The sequence below is a fragment of the Phyllobates terribilis genome, unplaced genomic scaffold (assembly GCF_046119375.1).
Source record: "Phyllobates terribilis strain yellow unplaced genomic scaffold, ASM4611937v1 Scaffold_5__5_contigs__length_657084704, whole genome shotgun sequence".
Classification (NCBI taxonomy): Eukaryota; Metazoa; Chordata; class Amphibia; order Anura; family Dendrobatidae; genus Phyllobates; species Phyllobates terribilis.
In genome coordinates this window covers 287,392,606-287,408,993 of record NW_027362765.1, presented here as the reverse complement: position 1 = coordinate 287,408,993, position 16,388 = coordinate 287,392,606, and the positions used below count along the sequence as shown (strand labels likewise).

At 46.5% G+C, this 16,388-nt stretch overlaps 1 protein-coding gene across 1 annotated transcript; it reads right to left on the bottom strand.

Annotated features, from left to right (window-relative positions):
- Positions 1-13,540: 13,540 nt before the first annotated feature.
- Positions 13,541-15,485, bottom strand: ANAPC11 (anaphase promoting complex subunit 11). Its single transcript, XM_073684211.1, has 2 exons — positions 15,220-15,485; positions 13,541-13,991 (listed from the first exon to the last, which is right to left on the bottom strand). The coding sequence occupies exons 1-2, from the start codon at positions 15,326-15,328 to the stop codon at positions 13,846-13,848; spliced, it is 255 nt and encodes an 84-aa protein (XP_073540312.1). The 5' UTR covers positions 15,329-15,485; the 3' UTR covers positions 13,541-13,845.
- Positions 15,486-16,388: the final 903 nt, after the last annotated feature.

Below are 16,388 nucleotides of genomic sequence, written 5' to 3'. Positions count from 1 at the left end.
CCAGTTTGAATAGAGTGATGGAAGCACACTATTCTTTATGAGACTGCTGCAAAAATTAATAATTACTTACCGGTAGTTTGATTTTCTCCATGATTTTCATGGAGAGAGTGCGGATCCGCCGCCAAGGACAGGAAACCTACAAATTTAAAAGGCGGAGCCTGTCCTCCCACTTCAGTGGTTTACAGAGCATGGAAGGACCTCTATTTAATTATATAAACATTATATATATATATATATATATATATATATATATATATATATATAGTACAGACCAAAAGTTTGGACACACCTTCTCATTTAAAGATTTTTCTGCATTTTCATGACTATGAAAATTGCACATTCACACTGAAGGCATCAAAACTATGAATTAACGCATGTGGAATTATATACTTAACAAAAAAGTGTGAAACAACTGAAAATATGTCTTATATTCTAGGTTCTTCAAAGTAGCCACCTTTTGCTTTGATGACTGCTTTGCACACTCTTGGCATTCTCTTGATGAGCTTCAAGAGGTAGTCACCGGAAATGGTCTTCCAACAATCTTGAAGGAGTTCCCAGAGATGCTTAGCTCTTGTTGGCCCTTTTGCCTTCACTCTGAGGTCCAGCTCACCCCAAACCATCTCGATTGGGTTCAGGTCTGGTGACTGGAGGACAGGTCATCTGGCGTAGCACCCCATCACTCTCCTTCTTGGCCAAATAGCCCTTACACAGCCTGGAGGTGTGTTTGGGGTCATTGTCCTGTTGAAAAATAAACGATGGTCCAATTAAACGCAAACCGGATGGAATAGCATGCCGCTGCAAGATGCTGTGGTAGCCATGCTGGTTGAGTATGCCTTCAATTTTGAATAAAACCAGCAAAGCACCCCCACACCATCACACCTCCTCCTCCATGCTTCACGGTGGGAACCAGGCATGTAGAGTCCATCTGTTCACCTTTTCTGCATCGCACGAAGACACGGTGGTTGGAACCAAAGATCTCACATTTGGACTCATCAGACCAAAGCACAGATTTCCACTGGTCTAATGTCCATTCCTTGTGTTCTTTAGCCCAAACAAGTCTCTTCTGCTTGTTGCCTGTCCTTAGCAGTGGTTTCCTAGCAGCTATTTTACCATGAAGGCCTGCTGCACAAAGTCTCCTCTTAACAGTTGTTGTAGAGATGTGTCTGCTGCTAGAACTCTGTGTGGCATTGACCTGGTCTCTAATCTGAGCTGCTGTTAACCTGTGATTTCTGAAGCTGGTGACTCAGATAAACTTATCCTCAGAAGCAGAGGTGACTCTTGGTCTTCCTTTCCTGGGGCGGTCCTCATGTGAGCCAGTTTCTTTGTAGTGCTTGATGGCTTTTGCAACTGCCCTTGGGGACACTTTCAAAGTTTGCCCAATTATTCGTACTGACTGACCTTCATTTCTTAAAGTAATGATAGCCACTCGTTTTTCTTTACTCAGAATTTGTATTATGGCAAGGAAAAAGGCAGCTAACAGTTTATTCAGTAGGACTATCAGCTGGGTATCCACCAGACTTCTGCACAACACAACTGATGGTCCCAACCCCATTTATAAGGCATGAAATCCCACTTATTAAACCTTACAGGGCACACCTGTGAAGGGAAGACCATTTCCAGTGACTACCTCTTGAAGCTCATCAAGAGAATGCCAAGAGTGTGCAAAGCAGTCATCAAAGCAAAAGGTGGCTACTTTGAAGAACCTAGAATATGAGACATAACAAAAAAGTGTGAAACAACTGAAATTAAGTATATAATTCCACTTGTATTGTTAATTCATAGTTTGGATGCCTTCAGTGTGAATGTACAATTTTCATAGTCATGAAAATACAGAAAAAGCTTTAAATGAGAAGGCGTGTCCAAACTTTTGGTCTGTACAGTACACACATTATATATATATATATATATTATACATATATTATACACACCGTATTTCTCTGACTATAAGACGCACTTTTTTCCTCCAAAATTTTGGAGGAAAGTGGGGGGTACGTCTAATAGTCCGAATACTATATTATCGTATGGCCGCATGGTGGTGGGTGTGGAGGAGTGGCAGCAGCCGCCTGCTGCAGCCTAGCTGTGCCCGCTACTAAAGAAAAATGAATATTCCCTGTGCCCGCTACTAAAGAAAATGAATATTCATTTCTCTTAATAGCCGGCACACTGGAGCCGCAGCATGGCTCCTGCTGCTCTGCGGTCTGTGTACCTGCTATTAAAGCTCATGAATATTCGCTACAACCCACTCCCATGGGTTGTAGTGAATATTCATGGTCTTTAATAGCAGGCACACTGACCACAGAGCAGCAGCAGGAGCCGCGCTGCGGTACAGTGCGCCGGCTATTGAACTGACTGAATGGTCACTGCTCCCCACGCACAGAGTCCCGGCGTGGGGAGCAGTGACTATTCCAGCACAACATCACATTGTGTGAGGGCGCATGGCAGGGACGCCATGCGCGGCTCACACAGTGATCGTGTCGGCAGCAGAGCGGGACAGCGCTGGAGGAGAGAGGAGGGGAGTATGAGTGTTCTTTTTTTTTTATAGGCAGCATGATGGGGGCTCAGAGGGTGCCATACATACCAGGATGGGGGCTCAGAGGGGTGCCATGCATACCAGGATGGGGGCTCAGAAGGTGCCATACATAGCAGGATGGGGGCTCAGAAGGTGCCATACATAGCAGGATGGGGGCTCAGAGGGTGCCATGCATACCAGGATGGGGGCTCAGAGGGTGCCATGCATACCAGGATGGGGGCTCAGAGGGTGCCATGCATACCAGGATGGGGGCTTAGAGGGTGCCATACATAACAGGATGGGGGCTCAGAGGGTGCCATGCATACCAGGATGGGGGCTCAGAGGGTGCCATGCATACCAGGATGGGAGCTCAGAGAGTGCCATGCATACCAGGATGGGGGATAAAGGGGTGCCATGCATACCAAGATGGGGTATAAAGGGGTGCCATGCATACCAGAATGGGATGGGGGCCACTTATACCAGGAAGGAGGGGCCATACATACCAAGATGGAGGATATTAACAGAATTGGGGGACATTACCCCAATACCAGTGTCAGCAGCAGACCCCCTCCCCCATAGCACAGCATCATGACCACATTTTTTGCTTAAATTTTTTTTCCCTATTTTCCTCATTTAAAACCTAGGTGCGTCTTATGGTCCGAAAAATACGGTATATAAGTATTTTATGCACTGCCGATTTTGCTAGATTTCCCACCTATAAAAAATGGAGGTCTGTAAATTTTATCGTAGGTACACTTCAATCTAAACAACAACAACAAAAAAAATACAGAAAATCACATTGTATGAATTTTACATAATTAACTTGCATTTTATTGCATGAAATAAATATTTGATATAATAGAAAAACAGAAGTTAATATTTGGTACAGAAACCTTTGTTTGCAACTACAGAGATCAGATGTTTCCTTTAGTTCTTGACCAAGTTTGCACGCACTGCAGCAAAGATTTTAGCCCACTCCTCCATACAGATCTTCTCCAGATCTTTCAGGTTTCAGGGCTGTCACTGGGCAACATTGAGTTTCAGCTCCCTCCAAAGATTTTCTATTGGGTTAAGATCTGGAGACTGGCTAGGCCACTCCAGGACCTTGTAATGCTTCCTATGGAGCCACTTCTTAGTTGCCCTGGCTGTGTGTTTCAGGTCATTTTCATGCTGGAAGACCCAGCCACGACCCACCTTCAATGCCCTTACTGAGGGAATGAGTTTGTTGGGCAAAATCTCGCAATACAGGACCCCATCCATCCTCCCTTCAATACGGTGGTCGTTCTATACCCTTTGCAGAAAAGCACACCCAAAGTATGATGTTTCCCCCAACGTGCTTCACGGTTGGGACAGTATTCTTGGGGTTGTACTCAACCTTCTTCCTCCAAACACGGTGAGTGGAGTTGATACCAAAAAGTTATATTTTGGTCTCATCTGATCACATAACCTTCAATATGCCTCCTCTGGATCATCCAGATGGTCACTGGAAAACTTCAAACAGGTCTGAACATGTTTTGACGTGAGCAAGGGGACCTTTTGTACCCTGCAGCATTTTAATTCATGATGGTGTAGTATGTTACCAACAGTAATGTTTGAGACTGTGGTCCCGGTTCTCTTTAGGTCACTGACCAGTCCTCTGTGTAGTTCCGGGCTGATTCCTGACCGTTCTCAGAATCATCCTTAGTCCACGAGGTGAGATCTTGCATGGAGCCCCAGACTGAAGAAGACTGACAGTCATCTTGTGTTTCTTCCATTTTCTAATAATTGTGCCAACAGTTGTTGCCTTCTCAACAAGCTGCTCGCATATTGCCCCATAGCCCATCCCAGCCTTGCGCAGGTCTACAATTTTGTCCCTGGTGGCCTTAGACAGCTCTTTCGTCTTGGCCATGGTGGAGAGGTTGGAGTGTGATTGAGTGTGTGGACAGGTGTCTTTTAGAAAGGTAACTAGTTCAAACAGGTGCAATTAATACAGGTAATAAATGCAGAGTAGGAGGGCTTCTTAAATAAAAACTAACAGGTCTGTGAAAGTCAGAATCCTTGCGGGTTGGTAGGTAATCAAATATTTCATGCAAAAAATGCAATTTAATTAAGTACTTATAAATCATACAATGTGATTTTCTGTTTTTTTATTTTTAGATTCTGTTTCTCACAGTTGAAGTGTACCCACGTTAAAAATTACAGCCCTCTCCATTCTTTATAGGTGGGAGAACTTTCAAAATTGGCAGTCTATCGAATACTTATTTTCCCCACTGTATATGCCATGAGTTGGAATCTGAGGTGTATAAACCATATGCTCACTGCAAGTTCCCCAATAACCAGCCTAAGAGTGGAAGCAGCCACAGCCTCGTCCATCATTCGTCAGTCAATTGTGTAATTGTCTTGATTATTGGAGACAGCAGAGTTGCGTTCCCTATGAAGCTGGTGGCAAAGCGGTGGGATCTGCATGATCTCCTCGGTGTCATCTGTGACAAACTTCTTCCAAACCCTTGCATAAATTTTTGTTGTTACTTTCTTCCGGCGGAGGCATATTTAAAGCATAATGGAGTAATTATTCTGCGAGATACATTATGTCCCGTTTACCGTGAGCAGCGGCGAGACATCCTCATGTTGTTCCACTGGGTGAAGTATTCTAAATCCTGATCAATTTTGATCAATCCTGACATAGGAAGAAATGCGTTGGGTGAATAGTCATGGCCAGTATCTCAATTTGCTTATGCTCCACTATCCTGAACAAGTACTTGAGTAATCATTAGGATTTTAGGTGAGACCATTCCTATTTATAGTATTATCAATGGGGTGTGGATTGACCAATTAGGTTATGCTATTGCCCAGTCTTGATACCTAGATAGTTGATATTCAGATTTTGACTTGTACTGTGATATCATTTAATTCATGTGGTATATTCAATACCCATGGAGGGCAAGCTTTTTTTTGTTTTTATACGTGTCTTTTATATGTTAGTCCTTTGCAAGACTTATTAATCAATAAATATTAAAGGTTAGGTTTTAGGTCCCATTGTTGCTAGACTTCCCCGTTACCTTCTTCCTACATCCCATAAGGATAGAAACTACATTTTTGGAAAATCCCTTTGATTCAAGGAGTGCAAATGCCACTCAGTCAGATGGAAATTCTTTACCCTGGGGAATAAGACTGGACCCTGAGAAAGGAGGTCCAGGATTTCCTGGAGGACCTATGGACCTCCCACTGCCATTAGCCTGCCGCAGCTGTCGCGAAAGGAAGGTGAAACTTCGCCGCATCCTCCTGAGCCAGGCCTCACTGGACACGGGCTCGGCTGTTGGCAGGCCACATTTTCTCAGCTGGGTGTTCAGCTGAGAACCCCCCCCCCCCCCCCATGACTGCTCTAGCCTCTGGAATCCACCTACCCGACCGGGGAGTAAAGCAAGCCCCGAATATCTTGGGCATCACCAGGGACTGAAGGTCTCCGTCCAAAGACAGGTAAAAACTGAAGCGGGAGGAAAGGCTCCGCCTTTTAAATCTGTAGGTTTCCTGTCCTAGGGGGCGGATACTTTCTCTCTATGGTGCTGTAGTAGGGATGGGAAAAGTCAAGTGCTGTACTGTCTCTAGCATTGCCTCAATGAATGCACACAGCTATGGCACACATGCATTTCAGAGCCCTGTTTTCAGTATGGTTGCAGGTCCAAGGGGTCAGACCCCCACCAATCCGGAAGTTATCACATAGATCATGTAATTGCAAATGTTGTCTGGCTGCCTTACTGAAAGTGTGACTACCAGAAGAAAATTAACTTGTTTCCTGCCAGGAGCTGCCGGATTTCAGTCATGGGGGCTACAATCACCACTCACTATATTGTGAGCGTCAGCTCTAAGCAAGCCCCAACACACTGACTGCAGGCTATACAGCGCATCTGTGTAGAGCGAGCTGTCAATAGTGCAGGGTAATGCTTACAGATTGTGCTCACAGTAGTGAGCAGTGATTGTATTAGCTTTGTGCATGCCCCCATGGACTGAAAGCCAGTGGCTCCTGGGCGGGAATAAGTTAATTTTCTCCAAGTAGCTGCACTTTCAGTAAGGCGACCGGGCAGCATGCTGACACTACTCGTCTGCAGACTTACATTAAAATTGCATTTTCCGGGGTTATGGGGTCACTTATATCCCTCTATCCCCCGAAAGCCTGTTTTCACCTACATGACGAGGTCAATGTTTTAAATTCTGACAAGTGTCACTTTATGAGGTAATAACTCTGGAACGCTTCAACAGATCCCACTGGTTCTGAGACTGTTTTTTCGTGACATATTGTACCTCATGATAGTACCGTATTTTTTGGACTATAAGACGCACTTTTTTTCCTCCAAAATTTTGGAGGAAAATGGGGGGGTGCGTCTTATAGTCTGAATGTTGGGGGGGGTGTATATGTATGTGTGATGTGGGGGGAGCGGTATGGGTGGAGGAGCGGGGCACAGGAGGCAGCAGCCACCCGCTGCAGCCTACACTGTCCCCGCTGCTAAAGAAAATGAATATTCACTGCTCCCCACGCCCATGGGGCGTGGGGAGCACTGAGTATTCATGCTCCTTAATAGTGGTACACAGTGTAGCCACGCTGCGGCTCCTGCCGGAATAGCCTGTGCCCACTGTTAAAGGGCATGAATATTCAACCTCTCTCCACGCCCATGGGCGTGGGGAGGGGGTGAATATTCATGCCCTTTAATGAGCAGCCGCAGCACGGCTCCGATGTGTGCCGGCTATGAAGGAGAGTGAAGTCACTGCTCCCCGCGCACACAGTCCCGGTGTGGGGAGCAGTGACTTCCGGCAGCTGATCTCTCCATGTGAGCCGCGCATTGCAGTGACATCATGCGTGACTCACATGGAGAGATCAGTGCAGGCAGACAGAACGCAGCGCTGGAGGAAAGAAGAAAGGTGAGTAGGAGTGTTTATTTTTTTTTAATGTGCAGCATGATGGGGATTAGGGGGACCATGCATACTAGGATAGAGATTAGGGGGTGCCATGCATACCAGGACAGGGATGAGGGGTGCCATACATACCAGATAAGGGATTAGGGGTGCCATACATTCCAGGACGGGGATGAGGGGTGCCATGCATACCAGGACGGGGATGAGGGGTGCCATGCATACCAGGACGGGGATGAGGGGTGCCATGCATACCAGGATGGGGATTAAGGGTGCCATGCATACCAGGATGGGGATTAAGGGTGCCATGCATACCAGGATAGGGATTAAGGGTGCCATGCATACCAGGATAGGGATTAAGGGTGCCATGCATACCAGGATAGGGATGAGGGGAGCCAGGCATACCAGGACAGGGATGAGGGGTGTCATGCATACCAGGACAGGGATGAGGGGTGTCATGCATACCAGGACAGGGATGAGGGGTGCCATGCATACCAGGACAGGGATGAGGGGTGCCATGCATACCAGGACAGGGATGAGGGGTGCTATGCATACCAGGACAAGGATGAGGGGTGCCATGCATACCAGGATGGGGACCACGTACAAAAGGAAGGGGGGGGCATATATACCAGGATGGGGGATATTGTCAGAATTGGGGGACATTACCCCTATACCAGTGTCAGCAGAAGACCCCCTCCCCCTTAAAAGTGCATCATGACCACATTTTTTGCTTACATTTTTATTTTTTTTTATTTTCCTCCTCTAAAACCTAGGTGCGTCTTATGGTCCGGTGCGTCTTATAGTCCGAAAAATACGGTAGTTACATTTTTTTCGATATGACTTGTGTTTATTTGTGAAAAAAACTGAAAATTTGGCGAAACTTTTGCAGTTTTCAAACTTTTAATTTTTATGCCCTTAAATCAGTTATGTCACACAAAATGGTTAATAAATAACATTTCCCACATGTCTACTTTACATCAGACAATTTTTGAAACTTTTTTTTTTGTTAGCAAGTTAGTAATTGACCAGCGATTTCTCATTTTTACAACAAAATTAAGAAAACTATTTTTTTTTTAAAGGGACCACATCACATTTGAAGTGACTTTGAGGGGTCTATAGGACAGAAAATACCCAAAATTGACACCATTCTGGAAACTGCATCCCTCAAGGTGCTCAAAACCAGATTCAAGAAGTTTATTAACCCGTCAGGTGCTTCACAGGAATTAATGAAATGTGGAAGGAAAAAAGAAACATTTATCTTTTCACAAAAATTTTACTTTAGACTCAATTTTTTTTACTCTCACAAGAGTAACAGAGGAAAATGGGCCCCAAAATTTGTTGTGAAATTTCTCCTGAGTACGCACATACCCAATATGTGGAGGGAAACCACTGTCTGGGCGCACGGCAGGGCTTGGAAGGGAAGGAACGCCATTTGACTTTTTGAATGCAAAATTTGCTGGAATAATTAGCGGATGTCATGTCGTGTTTGGGGAGCCCCTGATGTGCCTAAACAGTGGAAACCCCCCCACAAGTGACACCATCTTGGAAACTAGACCCCTCAAGGAATTTATGTAGACATGTGATGAGCACCTTGAACCCCCAGGTGCTTCACAGAATTTTATAACGTTGAGCCGTGAAAATAAAAAATAAATAAAATCACATTTTTTTCCCACAAAAATGTTGTTTTAGCCCCAAATCTTTTCATTTTCACAAGGATAGCAGGAGAAAATTCATTCCAAAATTTGTTGTGCAATTTCTCCTGAGTACAATGATACCCAATATGTGGTCAAAAACTACTTTTGAGAGACAGTGCAAAACTCAGAAGGGAAGAAGCGCCATAGTGGAGTTCAGATTTTGTTGGACCGGTTTGAGGGTGCCAGAAAAGCAGAACCCCCCCCCATAAGTGACCCCATTTGTTCAAGACCCAGATTTTACATTTTTACCCTGGGAAATGGGTAAAAATGGCACCAAAATGGGTCCCACAATTTCTGCTGAATGTTGAAATTCCCCCTTATGTGGCTATACAGTACTGCTTAGACAGACTGCGAGACTCAGGAGGGACGGAGCGCTATTTGCCTCCTGGAGCGCATATTTTCATAGAATAGTTTGCGGACTCCATATACAGACCCCTAAGTGCTAGAAGAGCAGAATCCACCCTCAAGTGACACCATTTTGGAAGTTATACCCCTGTAGGAATTTATTTACAGGTGTAATGATGATTTTGACTCCAGGGGTGTTTTTCAGAAACAAGCAGCAGTGGATGTTGTGGAGTGAAAATTACAATCTGCCACTGCAGTGCCCAGTATGTTGTCGTGACCAGTACATTATGCCAAGCTCGTGCTTCTGGAGACGTGCACCCGTAAATTAGATGGGCTCTCATCGCTACAGAAATGCCAAACATGTGGGTGCTAAATGTGGTTTAGGTACACTGTGGGGCTCAGAAGGCAGGGGCGCATTTGGATTTGGGAGAGCATACTTTGCTGAATTTCTTTTCGGAGGCAAGGAGCTATAGAGCTTTTCCAGAGCCTCTGCACTACCAGTAACGTGGAAGCCCCCTATATTTCCGTTAACCAGGGATGTGGAGTCGGAGTCATGGAGTTGGTATAAAATGGACCGACTTCTAAAATACATAATAAATTGGGTACAGTAGTTCAATGCAGTTTATGGGGAATATTTTTTCATAACAATTTGGGAAAGTTATGAAATGTCCTATAAATGTCTGTCCTATTCCTGATCTAAGGGTCTAGACTTTTAGCTGAGAAAAATGTGTCCTACCGTAAATTTATCACTTAAACATGAGCCATGTATGAGGGAGTCAGAGTCATGCAAACTGAGGAGTCGGAGTCGAAGGCTTGGCTTAACGACTCCACAGCCCTGCCGTTAACAGATGACGGACCTGAGTAGGGACTTGCTTTTTTTTGTGGATTGAGTTGAAGCTTTTATTAGGAACATTTTGGATCACATTTATCCGGCGCTCTACGCTGAGCACTTACTTTGGGGTTTCCATCTAACTCTCCGAGTGACGTGACAGATGAAACCCCCGATGGATCCATTCACTATGAGGCAGCAGAGTTACTCTGGACTCCATCTGGCCTCTGTTCAGCGGTGTCCTTCTTTTCAGAAGTGCACAAAACTAACGGACCATGCTTTTATGCATGCCTAAAAAGACCAACACAGCCAGATCACAGGTCAGACAGCATTCATAGTGTCTCCATCTGCCTCATTATAGGGAATCTTCCAGTCAGGGTTCTGTCTGAATCACATATTTCAGAGATTTACATGGAAACCCCGGTATAAGCGCTCAGCGCAGAGTGCAGGATAAATGTGAGCCGGGCATCACTGCAATCTTTGGGAGGCAGAATAAACAAATCAGCAGCAGGTGAAGAATTGGTTTTATTTATTTTTTTTACGCCGTTCCTCATGCGGTATAAGTGATTAGACTACTTTATTCTTCGGGTTGGTGCGATTACAGTGATACCAGATTTATAGCGTTTTTTTTTATATTTGGCAGCTGTCACACACTAAAAGATGCTTTTTATTGCAAAAACACGTTTTTTGCATCCCCGTATTTAGACAGCTAATGTGATGGCTTCTTTTTTGGGGGGATGAGTTGATGTTTTCATTGGTACCATTTTTGAGCACAACGTTTTTTGATTGCTTTCTATTCCAATTTTTGGGAGGCAGAATGAACAAAATCAGCAATTCAGCAATGTTTTTTTTGGGGTTTTTTTCTTATGAAGTTCCGCATATAGTAAAATTGATAAGGCAGCTTTATTCTTTGGGTCAGTAAATTTACAGTGATATTACATTTATATAGTTTTTATATGTTTTGTCGCTTTTACATAAAAACTATTTTATAGAAAAAAAGAATTATTTTTGCATTACTATATTCTGAGAGCTATACCTTTTTTATTTTTTCGCTGATGGAGCTGTATGGCGGCTTGATTTTTTTGAAGGACAAGATGACGTATTTAGTGGTACCATTTTTATTTACATTTGTCTTTTTGAACGCGTTTTATTCCACTTTTTTTCGGCGGTATGATAAAGCATAGTTCACTGAAGGGGTTAACTAGTAGGACAGTTATATAGGTTGGGTCGTTCTGGACGCGGCAATGCCAAAAAGGTGTACTTTTTTTGTTACATATACACTACCCGTTCAAAAGTTTGGGGTCACCCAGACAATTTTGTGTTTTCCATGAAAACTCATACTTTTATTTATCAAATGAGTTGCAAAATGAATAGAAAATCTAGTCCAGACATTGACAAGGTTAGAAATAATGATTTTTATTAGAAAGAATAATTTTTTCCTTCAAACTTTGCTTTCGTCAAAGAATGCTCCCTTTGCAGCAATTCCAGCATTGCAGACCTTTGGCATTCTAGCTGTTAATTTGCTGAGGTAATCTTGAGAAATTTCACCCCATGCTTCCTGAAGCCCCTCCCACAAGTTGGATTGGCTTGATGGGCAGTTTTTGCGTACCATACGGTCAAGCTGCTCCCACAACAACTCAATGGGGTTGAGATCTGGTGACTGCGCTGGCCTCTCCATTACAGATAGAATACCAGCTGCCTGCTTCTTCCCTAAATAGTTCATGCAGAATTTGGAGGTGTGCTTTGGGTCATTGTCCTGTTGTAGGATTAAATTGGCTCCAATCAAGCGCTGTCCACAGGGTATGGCATGGCGTTGCAAAATGGAGTGATAGCCTTCATTATTGACAGTAGTATCACAGGGGTTAAACACCCTAACATCAATCATGGGTATTAGCTCTCATATAGAGCTGACACCTGCCCGCACTTGATAGTTGCGGCGCTCAGTGAGAGCAGGGCTGTATATACACGGCTCTAAAAAATAAAGGGAACACTCAAATAACACATCCTAGATCTGAATGAATGAAATATTCTCATTGAATACTTTGTTCTGTACAAAGTTGAATGTGCTGACAACAAAATCACACAAAAATCATCAATGGAAATCACATTTATTAACCAATGGAGGCCTGGATTTGGAGTCACCCCCAAAATTAAAGTGGAAAAACACACTACAGGCTGATCCAACTTTGATGTAATGTCCTTAAAACAAGTGAAAATGAGGGTCAGTATTGTGTGTGGCCTCCACGTGCCTGTATGACCTCCCTACAATGCCTGGGCATGCTCCTGATGAGGTTGTGGATGGTCTCCTGTGGGAACTCCTCCCAGACCTGGAGTAAAGCATCCGCCAACTCCTGAACAGTCTGTGGTGCAACGTGACGTTGTTGGATGGAGCGAGACATGATGTCCCAGATGTGCTCAATCGGATTCAGGTCTGGGGAACGGGCGGGCCAGTCCATAGCTTCAATGCCTTCATCTTGCAGGAACTGATGACTCACTCCAGCTACATGAGGTCTGGCATTGTCCTGCATTAGAAGGAACCCAGGGCCAACTGCAACAGCATACGGTCTCACAAGGGGTCTGAGGATCTAATCTCGGTACCTAATGGCAGTCAAGCTACCTCTGTCGAGCACATGGAGGGCTGTGCAGCTTCTATTTACCAACATCAGACTGCTGTCAGATGAGGAAGCAAAAACCTGCAGACAGATTCCCTTTAAGTAATTACTTTAGGCCTTATTCAGAAGTCTGTTTTTCATGTGTTTGATCCTTGTTTTACAAAAAAAAAAAAATCATGGAAACCTATCCGTTTTGTATCTAATTTACAGGTCAAAATTGCCCATGCAAGTCTATGGGTCCATGAAAATGCCATCTGTGGGCAATGAATAGGAGAAGCTTTGCTATTTATTTTTTTATAGGAGGATGATCATAGATTTTTTTTGCATACCAGAAAAATCACTGATGTCTGAATGAGGACTTCTTCACAACTGTCTTACATGAAAAAAATCCTTTCAGTAATCATCAACAGGGAAGGGGTTAATTGCACACTACTGGTTTTGAGGAAAAAAATTAAGAAACGCAATTATCAATTTAGAAAGAGAAGGCAATTTCTCCTTTTTTGATGGATACAAGCGATGAGCTTTCTATTATTCCCTCCGTGATGGTCGATCTCAACACGACGTCATTACTCATGTCCATAAACGATTCCCGAGAGTTTTGAATTTCTTAAGAAAGGTATCAATGCACTTTATTCAGTTTACAAGTGGAAATGACTAATCTCAGTCGTCACAGACAGAAAGGTAATTTAATAGCAAAATGTGAAGCATCAACAAAATGCAGAACATTACAGAGCAGCCGGCACCTGGAGTGGGGAGGTTATAAGTCTTTTCCTGGGGAGATTACCCCACAGAGACACTTCAGACAGGAAGGATTCTTTATTTTCCATCTTTGTTGCCCATTATATCAGTTTACATCCTGACAGTTTCTGTAACATGTAAAACTCCTCCGCTACCGGAACTAGAAGTACCAGCATGCCCAAGAGACTCGTGACTGTGCAGCTGCCAAACATTAAGTAGGCATGGCAGCATGATTCACTCCTTGAATTTCCATTCTTGCCGGCACATGGGGCAATGCTGCTGCACCTGCTGGGAGTTCAGCCACTTCAGGATGCAATGCATGTGGAAGCAGTGAGAGCAGTGCCCCCAGACCAAGGGGCAGTCGTCTCCGGGAACCTTACCTGCAGGCAGAGAGCAGAAGGCGCCATCAGGACAGGCATGGGCAGAGAGCAGAGGGCGCCATCAGGGCAGGCATGGGCAGAGAGCAGAGGGCGCCATCAGGGCAGGCATGGGCAGAGAGCAGAGGGCGCCATCAGGGCAGGCACGGGCAGGGGGCGCCATCAGGGCAGGCACGGGCAGGGGGTGCCATCAGGGCAGGCACGGGCAGGGGGCGCCATCAGGGCAGGCACGGGCAGGGGGCGCCATCAGGGCAGGCACGGGCAGAGAGAACCTGCATGTATGTCAGGGACGATTCTGGAAACACTAAACGTGGGAGCAAGTAATCACCGATTTGGAATGTTCTATAGTGTTCTGCAGAATTTAGGATTTGTGGCTCTACAAAGTGATGATCTGTATGTCCGAGTTTAGGCCTAAATATGATGCAAATAGCCTGACCTCACACTGGGCAGAGGGCCAGGGGGTGCTGCCGTCACACCGGGGCAGGGGGCCAGGGGGTGCTGCCGTCACACCGGGGCAGGGGGCCAGGGGGTGCTGCCGTCACACCGGGGCAGGGGGCCAGGGGGTGCTGCCGTCACACCGGGGCAGGGGGCCAGGGGGTGCTGCCGTCACACCGGGGCAGGGGGCCAGGGGGTGCTGCCGTCACACCGGGGCAGGGGGCCAGGGGGTGCTGCCGTCACACCGGGGCAGGGGGCCAGGGGGTGCAGCCGTCACACCGGGGCAGGGGGCCAGGGGGTGCAGCCGTCACACCGGGGCAGGGGGCGCTGCCGTCACACTGGGGCAGGGGGCCAGGGGGTGCTGCCGTCACACCGGGGCAGGGGGCCAGGGGGTGCAGCCGTCACACCGGGGCAGGGGGCGCTGCCGTCACACTGGGGCAGGGGGCCAGGGGGTGCTGCCGTCACACCGGGGCAGGGGGCCAGGGGGTGCTGCCGTCACACCGGGGCAGGGGGCCAGGGGGTGCTGCCGTCACACCGGGACAGGGGGCCAGGGGGTGCTGCCGTCACACCGGGGCAGGGGGCCAGGGGGTGCTGCCGTCATATCGGGGCAGGGGGTGCTGCCGTCACACTGGGGTTCTGACATTGCTACATAGGATTAGCAGCAGCCAAGACACAAAGACAGAGATATTTGTAAGGCCCAATAGCCTCATGTGCTTTGTAGCATCTCTGGTACCCAGCTGTCAGCTGGAAGACCCTTATACTAGTGTACCAGACATGGCAGGGGGCACATACTTACAGTCTGGGCAGCAGCCATTAAAAGCCATGCGGCAGATTCCGCAGTTCTCGTCATTTGCCACCCACATCCAGGAGGCGACGCCATTCCAGGCCTTAATGTGAACCTTCATCCTGCGGCAGGTCTGCACGGTCACATACAGCGTCACTGTGAAGTTCTCTATGTCCGGCTGCTGGGGGAGAGATCAGCTGTTCATGCCTGCCGCTCACAGGAGCGTCCTCCGTTATTGATTGGCGATGCCTGCAAGGGGCGTGGCTTCGAACTATGGATCACGAGCGGACATCGCTGCTGGTAACTTGTACTGTGAGGGACTTCAGGGACTTCGTGATAATCGCGATATTGACGGCAACTGAGACAAGCGATACATGCATGTGCAGAGAGAAACATGGATACAATGCAATAGATTTACTTGTGTGGTGTTATAGCGCCACCAACTGGCCACATAGTGTTACAGGTGATAACAGTTTATGAGAAAAGCTTATACATAAAATATAAAGCGAATACGACCATTCACTGATGCTCCATAACACTGCCACTCACTGACCCTCCATAACACCGCCACTCACTGACCCTCCATACCACCGACACTCACTGATCCTCCATAACACCGCCACTCACTGACCCTCCATACCACCGACACTCACTGATCCTCCATAACACCGCCACTCACTGATCCTCCATACCACCGCTACTCACTGATCCTCCATAACACCGCCACTCACTGATCCTCCATACCACCGCCACTCACTGATCCTCCATACCACCGCCACTCACTGATCCTCCATACCACCACCACTCACTGATCCTTCATACCACCGCCACTCACTGATCCTCCATACCACCGCCACTCACTCATCCTCCATACCACCGCCACTCACTCATCCTCCATACCACCGACACTCACTGATCCTCCATAACACCGCCACTCACTGATCCTCCATAACACCGCCACTCACTGATCCTCCATACCACCGCCGCTCACTGATCCTCCATACCACCGCCACTCACTGATCCTCCATAACACCGCCACTCACTGACCCTCCATAACACCGCCACTCACTGACCCTCCATACCACCGACACTCACTGATCCTCCATAACACCGCCACTCACTGATCCTCCATACCACCGCTACTCACTGATCCTCCATACCACCGCCACTCACTGATCCTC

Bases quoted from the DNA above. Each gene is read 5' to 3' on its own strand.
- ANAPC11 (XM_073684211.1), bottom strand. From the start codon at position 15,328: ATGAAGGTTCACATTAAGGCCTGGAATGGCGTCGCCTCCTGGATGTGG. The intron at 13,992-15,219 runs GTAAGTATGTGC...CTCTGCCTGCAG, and splicing joins TAATGGCTGCTGCCCAGACT to GTAAGGTTCCCGGAGACGAC.